This window comes from Sciurus vulgaris (genome assembly GCF_902686455.1).
Source record: "Sciurus vulgaris genome assembly, chromosome: 3".
NCBI lineage: Eukaryota > Metazoa > Chordata > Mammalia > Rodentia > Sciuridae > Sciurus > Sciurus vulgaris.
The window spans coordinates 177,697,163-177,708,411 of record NC_136463.1 but is presented as its reverse complement, the minus strand read 5'-3'; the positions used below and the strand labels follow the sequence as shown (position 1 = coordinate 177,708,411).

General features: G+C 48.5%; 1 protein-coding gene across 1 annotated transcript in view; it reads left to right on the top strand.

Annotated features, from left to right (window-relative positions):
- The first annotated feature begins 257 nt into the window (after positions 1-257).
- Positions 258-11,249, top strand: part of IRS1 (insulin receptor substrate 1) — a 56,860-nt gene continuing 45,868 nt past the window's right edge. The window contains exon 1 of the mRNA XM_079135217.1: positions 258-4,009. Within this exon, the coding sequence (XP_078991343.1) occupies positions 259-3,903 (3,645 nt within the window). The 5' untranslated portion in view covers position 258 and the 3' untranslated portion in view covers positions 3,904-4,009. The remainder of the gene's footprint in view (positions 4,010-11,249) is intronic.

Below are 11,249 nucleotides of genomic sequence, written 5' to 3'. Positions count from 1 at the left end.
ACTCACCCCGGACGCATTGCCTCCCCTCTGGGCATGAAACGCCCATAAACTCCTGTCGGCTGTCTTCCTTGGCGCAGCCACTGCGTCCTCCTTTGCTGCCTCTCCCCACTCCAGGGGGCGGCGTGGATTTAGGAGTCGGGGTTTCTGCTGCCTTCAGCCCTGTTTGCATGTGCGGGGCCGCGGTGAGGAGCCTCCGCCCCCCACCCAGTAGTTTTTCGGCGTCTCCCTCTGTTCCGCGGCGGTGGCGGCGGCGGCAGCATGGCGAGTCCTCCAGATACCGATGGCTTCTCGGACGTGCGCAAGGTGGGCTACCTGCGCAAGCCCAAGAGCATGCACAAGCGCTTCTTCGTGTTGCGGGCGGCCAGCGAGGCCGGGGGCCCCGCGCGCTTGGAGTACTACGAGAATGAGAAGAAGTGGAGGCACAAGTCGAGCGCCCCCAAACGCTCCATCCCCCTCGAGAGCTGCTTCAACATCAACAAGCGTGCTGACTCCAAGAACAAGCACCTGGTGGCTCTCTACACCCGGGACGAGCACTTTGCCATTGCGGCGGACAGCGAGGCAGAGCAAGACAGCTGGTACCAGGCTCTCCTGCAGCTGCACAACCGTGCCAAAGGCCACCACGAAGGGGCCTCAGGCCCGGGAGCAGGAGGTGGTGGGGGCAGCTGCAGCGGCAGCTCGGGCCTCGGGGAGGCAGGGGAGGACTTGAGCTACGGAGACGCGCCCCCGGGACCTGCGTTTAAGGAGGTCTGGCAGGTGATCTTGAAACCCAAGGGCCTGGGTCAGACAAAGAACTTGATTGGCATCTACCGCCTCTGCCTGACCAGCAAGACTATTAGCTTCGTGAAGCTGAACTCCGAGGCAGCAGCCGTGGTGCTGCAGCTAATGAACATCAGACGCTGCGGCCACTCTGAAAACTTCTTCTTCATCGAGGTGGGCCGTTCTGCTGTGACAGGGCCCGGGGAGTTCTGGATGCAGGTGGATGACTCGGTGGTGGCGCAGAACATGCACGAGACTATCCTAGAGGCCATGCGGGCCATGAGTGATGAGTTTCGCCCTCGAAGCAAGAGCCAGTCCTCATCCAACTGCTCCAATCCCATCAGTGTCCCCCTGCGCAGGCACCATCTCAACAACCCCCCGCCCAGCCAGGTGGGGTTGACTCGCCGATCACGCACCGAGAGCATCACTGCCACCTCCCCAGCCAGTATGGTTGGTGGGAAGCCAGGCTCCTTCCGCGTGCGCGCCTCCAGCGATGGTGAAGGTACCATGTCCCGCCCAGCCTCTGTGGATGGCAGCCCTGTGAGCCCTAGCACCAACAGGACCCACGCCCACCGGCATCGCGGCAGCTCCCGGCTGCACCCGCCTCTCAACCACAGTCGCTCCATCCCTATGCCTTCTTCTCGCTGCTCGCCTTCAGCCACCAGCCCTGTTAGTCTGTCGTCCAGCAGCACCAGTGGTCATGGCTCCACCTCGGACTGTCTCTTCCCAAGGCGGTCTAGTGCTTCCGTATCTGGTTCCCCCAGCGATGGCGGTTTCATCTCTTCGGATGAGTATGGCTCCAGCCCCTGCGACTTCCGAAGTTCCTTCCGCAGTGTCACTCCGGATTCCTTGGGCCACACCCCACCAGCCCGAGGCGAGGAGGAGCTGAGCAATTATATATGCATGGGTGGAAAGGGGGCCTCCACCCTAACAGCTCCCAATGGTCATTACATTTTGTCCCGGGGTGGCAATGGCCACCGATACATCCCAGGAGCTGCCTTGGGCACCAGCCCAGCTTTGACTGGGGATGAAGCAAGCAGTGCTGCAGATCTGGATAATAGGTTCCGGAAGAGAACCCACTCCGCAGGGACATCCCCTACCATTTCCCACCAGAAGACCCCATCCCAGTCCTCAGTGGCTTCCATTGAGGAATACACAGAGATGATGCCTGCCTATCCACCAGGAGGTGGCAGTGGAGGCCGGCTGCCTGGCTACCGGCACTCCGCCTTCGTGCCCACCCACTCCTACCCTGAGGAGGGTCTGGAGATGCATGCCTTGGAGCACCGCAGCAGCCACCACCGCCCAGATAGTGCCACCCTCCACACCGATGATGGGTACATGCCCATGTCCCCAGGGGTAGCCCCAGTGCCCAGTAGCCGGAAGGGCAGTGGGGATTATATGCCCATGAGCCCCAAGAGTGTGTCTGCCCCGCAGCAGATCATCAACCCCATCAGACGTCATCCCCAGAGAGTGGACCCCAATGGCTACATGATGATGTCCCCCAGTGGCAGCTGCTCCCCTGACATTGGAGGCGGGTCCAGCAGCAGCAGCAGCATCAGTGCCGCCCCTTCTGGGAGTAGCTATGGGAAGTTATGGACAAATGGGGTTGGGGGCCACCACTCTCATGCTCTGTCTCACCCCAAGCCCCCTGTGGAGAGTGGTGGTGGCAAGCTCTTGCCTTGCACAGGTGACTATATGAACATGTCACCAGTGGGGGACTCCAACACCAGCAGCCCCTCTGACTGCTACTATGGCCCCGAGGACCCCCAGCACAAGCCAGTCCTTTCTTACTACTCTTTGCCAAGGTCTTTTAAGCACACCCAGCGCCCTGGAGAGCTGGAGGAGGGTGCCCGGCACCAGCATCTCCGCCTCTCCTCTAGCTCTGGTCGCCTTCTCTACGCTGCAACTGCAGAAGATTCTTCTTCCTCCACCAGCAGCGACAGCCTGGGTGGGGGTTACTGTGGGGCCAGGCCAGATCCTGGCCTCCCACATCCCCACCATCATGTCTTGCAGCCCCATTTGCCTCGAAAAGTGGACACAGCTGCTCAGACCAACAGCCGCCTGGCTCGGCCCACGAGGCTATCTTTGGGGGATCCGAAGGCCAGCACTTTGCCCCGGGCCCGAGAACAGCAACAACAGCAGCCCCTGCTGCACCCCCCAGAGCCCAGAAGCCCAGGGGAATATGTGAATATTGAATTTGGGAATGACCAGCCTGGCTATTTATCTGGCCCCATGACTTCCCACAGCTCTCCTTCTGTCCGGTGTCCATCCCAACTCCAGCCAGCTCCCAGAGAGGAAGAGACTGGCACTGAGGAGTACATGAACATGGACCTGGGGCCAGGCCGGAGGGCAGCCTGGCAGGAGAGCAGTGGGGGGGAGATGGGCAGAGTGGGCCCTGCACCTCCAGGGGCTACTAGCATTTGCAGGCCTACCCGGGCAGTGCCCAGCAGCCGGGGTGACTACATGACCATGCAGATGGGTTGTCCCCGTCAGAGCTACGTGGACACCTCACCAGTTGCCCCTGTCAGCTATGCTGACATGCGGACAGGCATTGCCACCGAGGAGGTGAAACTGCCCAGGGCCACAGCGGCTACTCCTTCTTCAGCCTCAGCAGCCTCTTCTTCCCCTGCTGCACCTCAAGGAACAACTGAGCTTCCTGCCCACTCTTCCCTTTTGGGGGGCCCCCAGGGTCCTGGGGGCATGAGCGCCTTCACCCGGGTAAACCTCAGTCCCAACCGCAACCAGAGTGCCAAAGTGATCCGCGCAGATCCACAAGGGTGCCGGAGGAGGCATAGCTCTGAGACCTTCTCCTCAACGCCTACTGCTACCCGGGGCGCCAACACAGTGTCCTTTGGAGCCGGGGCTGCAGTAGGGGGCAGTGGTGGTGGTGGTGGAGGCAACAGCAGTGAGGATGTGAAGCGCCACAGCTCTGCTTCCTTTGAGAATGTTTGGCTGAGACCTGGGGAGCTAGGCGGAGCCCCCAAGGAGATGGCCCAAGTGTGCGGAGCCGCTGGGGGTTTGGAGAATGGTCTCAACTACATAGACCTGGATTTGGTCAAGGACTTCAAACAGCGCCCTCAGGAGCGCCCCCCTCAACCGCAGCCTCCTCCACCCCCACCCCCCCCATCAGCCCCTGGGCAGCAGTGAGAGCAGCTCTGCCAGCCGCTCCAGCGAGGATTTAAGCACCTATGCCAGCATCAGTTTCCAGAAGCAGCCAGAAGAACGCCAGTAGCTCAACTGGACGTCACAGCAGGTGCGTTTCATGGTGTCAAAGTCAGAAGACAAAACTGCTTTGAACCATGTGCTAGATTTCTGTTCTTTGCCTCTGTTCCTTGTGTTCTGTCCCCCTGCTTCCTTGCAGAGAATGCCCTTACAGGGCGTTGGTGGATGGGTCAGGACACATGGATGCTCGCCTCACAGTGACACTTGGCAGATAATCAGCTGTGTGTGAGCAGCCACAGGAGGGCTTTTTCATTTGAGAATTCCCAAGTGAAATAATGTACTGTAGTATTTTAAAAACTCATATCCTATAATACCAGCTCTGAGGTTTTGTAAAGTTCATTGATGAGGAACTTTATCTTTCTATTGAAGTTTTCTTTTGACCATATGTTAAGGTCAGCCCTCATAGGGACAATCCTACAAAAATATTTGTTCATACAGAAGCTCAGCTCTTCTTTAAAGATAGTTTCTCAGAGCTCTGAAGGGTGCTCTTACTGAGTTGCTGTGAGCACTTTTGTTCTGTGATTTCACAATACCAGCAAAACATAAACAGCAACAGGAAACATCAATTTTTATTCATGTTGTCCTAAAAAGACTCGGGAGTAAAAGCACTTTAGTCATACATACTTAGAGAGAAGTACTTATCTGCCTACGATCTCTTGAGAAGGTAATTATGGGTGACATTTTCTTTTTGTTCCTGTACCAGGACTCGTGAAATATTTTTCACACAACGACCCATCTCACAGGCATGGCCGCTTTTATACAGGATATGCAATAAACTGCATGTGCCTGGGACCCATTATGAGTTAAGAGTTATGGAAGTTCATCCCTGCATGTCTGCCTAGCAGTTGTCTCTTCTTGCATGGAACTTTCACACTTCTCACTTGGGGGCTACTGTACATACGCTGTAAAATTACTTAACATTTTTTATGGTGAAAAGAAGGTACATTACAGGGAAAGGGAAGTTGTTTTGTTTTGGTTTGCACTGAATGTAAGGGCTAAACTGTGTACTCTTTGCTCTTAGAATATTTGTTTTTTCAGTTCAAGAGTAGATGCCTCAGAAATGTTGAAAGTTGGCTTTAAGTCTTCTGTGGCTAAGGCTGTATTGAAAATGAAAAACATTTGTAATAGGAAATTAGCCTGCCCTTCGTTCTGTGAGCCTATTTTTCTGGTGGTCATAATTGTGGGTAGAAGAGAGGAGTATAGTTTGCAAATAATGTGATGAGTTGGCAATGCAGAAGTTTCCAGCATTTGGAAACACTTTATTCTGACAAACTGATTATCTTGTGAATTTTATAAATGCTTTACAGAATGAGCTTTTAAAAGAATTTATTCTCGTTAATATGTGTCTGTTCGCAAGAAATTCATTTGTGCCTTGGGGTGCCTATCAATAGGTATTTGTGAATTATGTGGTCCCCTTCTTGAGTCTGTATCCAACACCTAACCCATATCATTCTCTATTTTATAGAAAATATACATATTTGAAGGTTCAAACTAAGATTTTAGGTGTTATGAAAAACATTTATTTGATCAGTACTTAAACTTCAGCATTTTTTTCATTGTTCACTAGGCGAGAGATTTAGTTGTCAGTGTAAAAATTTTAGTTATTTCAAATGCTGTTTTGGGGTGCCAGAATCCCTGTGACACTTTAATCATTCCTATTGTAAGGTGCCTCATTTATAAAATAATGAGAATTTACCCAGAACTAAAATTTTGATTTTAAAGGAAATGAAAGAAGAGGCTAAGAAACAATGTTTTTCTCGCCCATTTTCTTAATTTATATAGGTTTCTTTTGTAGAGTAGAATAAATAATGTTTGTCCTGGACAAACCAAATAGGATTTTCATTTTTAAAAAGCTTTTTAAAATAAAATCCTCTTTATGTGGAGGATATGCTAAAAAAACAAAACCAAACAAAAAACCAACCTCCCAACCTTCTATTTTTGACTTTCTTAGGGAAAATACAATATTCTAGAATAATCATATAATCATATCTCTAATATGGACCATGTTTTAACTGCACCATGCCAGAAAAATTCGGGTGTGTATTTGTAAGATACAAAAGTGTGGGTTTTAAGTGGGGCATCAGATACTACTACCTGCTTCATCCACATCCTCAATCCTGCTTGCTTGCCTTTGCCCTGTTGAGTTTAAATGAACTGTCAATATGTAGTTAATTGTCATCAGAAACCCAACAGAGGCAGACCTATCAATGGCACCCAGCTTCTGATCAGAGTGCCGGTGGTGGTTTGAGAATACCCTGCTTTGCTAACTTCCTCAGCAGTTGCTCTCTTTGCCTCTTTCTCCTTTCTCAGGTAAAACTGCAGGTGATGAAAAGAATGGGGTTGAGAGAGGGCGTGCACTTTCTCGGCATCCTCCTGGAAACATCTCGGCCTGTCTCCTATTTCTCACTCTCCATTAGAGAACATCTGTGTAGCCTTCAGCCCAGGTGCCCAGGACTTGGACCCAGCAGCCTTTTCTTGCTTCTCTCCTGTTCCTCCAGCTCTCCCCAACTTAATTCTGACCTGCCAGGTGGTTTCCCAGCACCCGCCCCCCCATTCCCTTTGTTTCCCACCTCCTACTTCTTATTCCTGACATTGCCTTTCCCCCTCCTTTTCAGAATTTCGCTGTACAGCACTTGTGGCCTCCTCACCCCAGGGGGCAAACGGCGAGGTCGAGGAGGGCAAAAAGGACCTCGGGGCCTAGGAGAGCCGCCTGCAACTTTCCCACAGCGTTCACCTCAGATTTGCCTTTTAGTTTTAGAACTGCAGCCGGGCAGATAAAGCAGAGGCTCTCGTGAAGACGGAGGCCAGGCCATCCCTCCGGGCTTCAGTTTTTGCTTTTTGTTATCCTTTTGTTAGGCTCCTTCCCCCTTAAAAAGGAATTTAGCCATTTCTCTTCCTTTCACTCTTTTTCCTTTCTGTGATCTCAAGCATTCCGGACCTCCATGACTGCCTCCCCAGGCTTCCCTCCCTGTCCCCCCTTTCTCTTTGCTGTCTGGCCTTTCGGGCCAGAGCAGACCCTCTCGGTCCCCGCACTTTGCCTTTTCTAGGGTCACCTCTGCTTCCTGCATTCCTCCCTTTTTTATTTGGCACTTGGCCTCCCCTCCCTCCTCCGAACCCCCTTTTGCCAGGGTGGGGGAACATGCAGCGAGGCCGCCCTCCAGCCTCCCGCCCCCGCCCGTCTCTGGGTCAGCGGGGCCGCTGGGCCCCTTCCCAGGCTGCGTGGTAGGCGGCGGCGGCCTCACCCCGGCCCCGCCCGCGCCGGAGCAGCCACTGGCCCCGGGAGGGCGGGGGTGCTGATTGGCTTCCGCCGAAGCCAATCTGCGCGAGAAACGGTCGAGCTGTGGGCGGGCCAGGGGCGTGGCTTGCGCGAGGGGCGGAGCCGAGGGGCGGGCGGGGGCTTTGGTCTGAGACAGTGGGGGACAAGTCCTCCCTGAGCGGCGTCCTCCCACCGCTCTGCCTCCATCCCTTCCTCTGGAGCGCGCAGTGCTCAGCCAAATTCGCACCCTCCCCACCCCGCCCCCTGGCCGAGGAGGTTGTGCGCCCAGCCTTATTTGTTCATCTAGAGCAGAATCCTAAGAATGAGAAAGTCCAACCAGCCTGCTGACAGGCCGGAAACACTCGCTTCCTCTTATTTTTAATTGAGAAAAATTCAGGCCGTGACCATGTGACGTGCCCCATTTTGTTTCCCTCCTCTCTTTACTATGGTTTACTACAACACCACGTTCCTTCATCTTCCGGCCTTGAAATCTGCAAGCAGGAGTGAGCTACAGCACGTGGTTGAGGAATCTATGGGGTTGGCTCAGGATTCTCAGATTTACCTCCCTTACTAAAGGGAGCTGGAAGGAAGTAGGGGCTCTGTGGCTGGTACAGTTTGGGGGTTAGTCCCAGAAGAACTCCTTTGGCCTGAAAGCACCCTAGCCTCTCAGACACTTTACTGAGCACCTGCAGCTGCAAAGCACCTGAGATACACCAGACTCAGGAGAACTGATCCTCCAAGGCTGCGAGGAGGCCGGGAGCAAAATAAAAACCTAGGTTACAGCTTGATCGTGAGAATCTTGAGATTTATTGAAAGGGCATGAGTAGGCTGTTCCTTACCAAGGCTTGAAGGAAATGTTGCCTGTTTTGAAACAGATTTGGTTTTTGATCTGTGATACCCAGCAGGGCAGCTGGGTGAACTAATTGGGAAAGCTTGCTAGATTGGTGTTGCACCCTTCCATGACAAAATTTTGTGAGGTGTATTGTTTTATGAGATGGAAAATAGGTTCAGATTTGCCTTTTCTAAAATACAGAAAATAGGAAAGAGATATGCTATGGAAATATTTCCCCCTTTCCCCTCCCTCCCTCCTTCGAAGATAAACATTTCTCACCAACCAGCATCCCTTTTCCTCACTGAGTCATAAGCCCCAAAGGCAATGTTTTTTGCTGAGGTGCCAATTGAAACAGCAAGGTGAAAATGTACCTAAGAAGGACTGCTCCTTGTGAGTGACCCAGTATGACTTTGGAACAGGGGTGTGTGTGTGTGTTTGAGGAAGGGGGTGTTTTTCTCTCTTGTTCCAGAATATATTAATCATCTAACAATCTTATTAGTTTCTGCCATTGTTTAGGTAGCTTTTTACATTAAAAAAATTAATTCATAAAAACTCCACATACTGTAATCATTTATCTCAATGCCCCCTAAATAAATACTATTTCCAATATTGCTTTAGAGGAAGGCAATTAAGATCCAAAAGCGAATGCCTTTTTTTTTTTCTTTCTTTTTTTTTTTTTTTTTTAATCAAAATTCCTGGAAAATGGCTTTGCACTATCTTGAATGATGCAATGGAAAAAGCAGTTCCTGGGAGCCAGAGATCTTGGGTTCTAACACAGCCTGTGCCCTTTGCTAGTCAGATGACCTTGAGCAAGGCCCTTAATTTCCCTGAACTGATTTCCTCATCAGTAACTTGAGAAATTTGTTCTCAATTATTTTAACCTCCTTTGCAGCTCTAAACATAGGAATATTTTGAAGAAAATGATATTCTTTAATGGGTCAGTTGTAATGAGGATTCTTTCTGAAGAAGCTGTTTATGGGGTCATAATAAAATATTTTGGAATATACTGTTCTAGTCCTTGCATCAGACACTGTGTGCAGACAGGGGCCTGGAAGGAAAATATTGTTTAACTGATTTTTAACCTTTCTTGTTTGAAGGTCCATTTTCAGGTTTTTACAGACCAGAAGTCAAACCTTCCTGATTGTATGACTCTTAAGTTTTTGCAACCCTTCCTAGACTGGATTAGACTCCCCCCACCCTTTAAAAATGCAAGTCCCTAACTAGTTCCTGCTTCCTCAGCTCTACTCTGAAGCATCTGACCCCACAGTATTAGTCAAGTGCACGCCTGTGACATTATTGTTGATGTTCCTTCTGTTGGGAATCACTCCTTCTTGTGGGTAGCTTGTTTTGAATAGTATTTCTCGTTTGTACCATCAGAATTCTCCAGCGCTATGTCCATTTAAGTGAATGGAAAGGAAATTTGAGAAGCCAGTTGGGGATGAGAGGAAGTCTTCCATAATTTTTGTGTGGTTTTATTTTCCTCTGTTAGGTGTGTGAAACAGCTCAGTGCTTCTCTTGCAGACAAAATTAGTGTCGCCTAGCTTTCTTGTGTGCTCTAGGATTTTTGATTAGCCAGTTGAGATGTGTGTACTCTGCCTGACTGCCCCAGTGTTTTCTTGGACTTGGAGTTGCAAATATATTTGGAAGATCCCACTGTTTCCTCCTCCTGGGGCTCCATAAATCATCAGAATAGGCTGTAGACTTTTTCATTCAGAACTCCATGCACTTAGTGTTTTCCCATCCTCCTCCTATAGTGGGACTTCTTAGCTGGATAGTATATAAATGGTTTCTTTTATTTTGATGGGTTGGTACTTTGGTATAATGGAACACTTCACAATTTTAAGGTTTTTGTTTTGTTTTCATGAAAGCCATGTGCTCTATTATTTCCTCATTTTTGAGAGTTACTGGAAAATTGCTTGTGAATTTGGTTTTAAGTCAGTTTCACACTAAAGATTCTGTGACTTTTTTCATAATGCTTTTTGTTTTTGCCTTAAAAGTAGATGCCCTTTTTATATTTATAATTATGTATTTGGTTTATTATTTCCTTGCCTTATGAGTCTGAGCTATGTGGCAGATTTTAAAAACTCTTTTCAAAATGTTATTATTGAAACATGTTTGAGAAGCTATAATCATTGTTTTAACTTTATAGAATTAATTTTCATGTTAGTTTGCTATAATAATATTATACTGACTTTATACTAATATGAAATAGTTTTTAAAAAGTTATTGTAAGACTTTTTTAAATGATAGGATCACCTCTTGGCTCCTACTCTTGTGTAATCATATGAAAATAGCAGTATCTTGCCCAATCTTAATTCACAGAAAACAGGGGAAGATAGATAAATACAAGGTACTGTCATCACTGGTAAAAAGAACATTTTCCATTTTAATAATATTCTTGCTGAAGGCTCTGCTGTAATCTATTTGTTAAAATAAATTTGGTTGGATAAATGTCATTTGTGCTTCTTCCATGAGTCAGTGATCTTTGAATAATAGGGCTTTTAAAAAATGGTGTGTTTTTGTTGAGAAGTGCCCTGGTTTTTTTCTACCCTGGCCTGCCTTTTCATTCCTGATGGCAGTAGAGTGGAGTACTTAGGTCACACTACAATTTTTGTGCTAGCTAGCAGAGATTTTGTAGTTTTCTTACCTACCCCGAATGCCTTATTGAGTAAACTGAGTTGCATTCTTTCTTTCCCTTTTACCTTTTTTATTTTTTAACTGTATGTTACATGTGCATGCTCCCTTCCTTTTTATTTTTCCTTGACCAAAAAATATACTTTAATGCAAGTTCTTTGATCCTCCCTGACAGATTTAGGTCATGTCACTTGAATAGTATCATTTAATCTTGAGAACTTCATAGTTGTGTTTGCTGAAGTGATCCAAGAGGAGAGGCTTTATTATTATTTTTTCAAATATATGTAGTGTGGCAAAAAATAATATTTTGCACAGAAAGTCATAATTCTTGCTCCTAGGAAGAATATGATCTAAGTGAAATAGGCAAATTTTTAAAAAAGCACATTAAAAAATAGATCTTCTGTGCGCTGACCACTGGGATAGTCAGTAATTACCATGTAGTCAACTGTCATTCATCTGATCTTCTCCAACAATTACTTCCTTGTTTATGTTAGAATTATTTGAATGGCCATATGAATACAAAAAATTTTCATACTTATCCTTGACTTT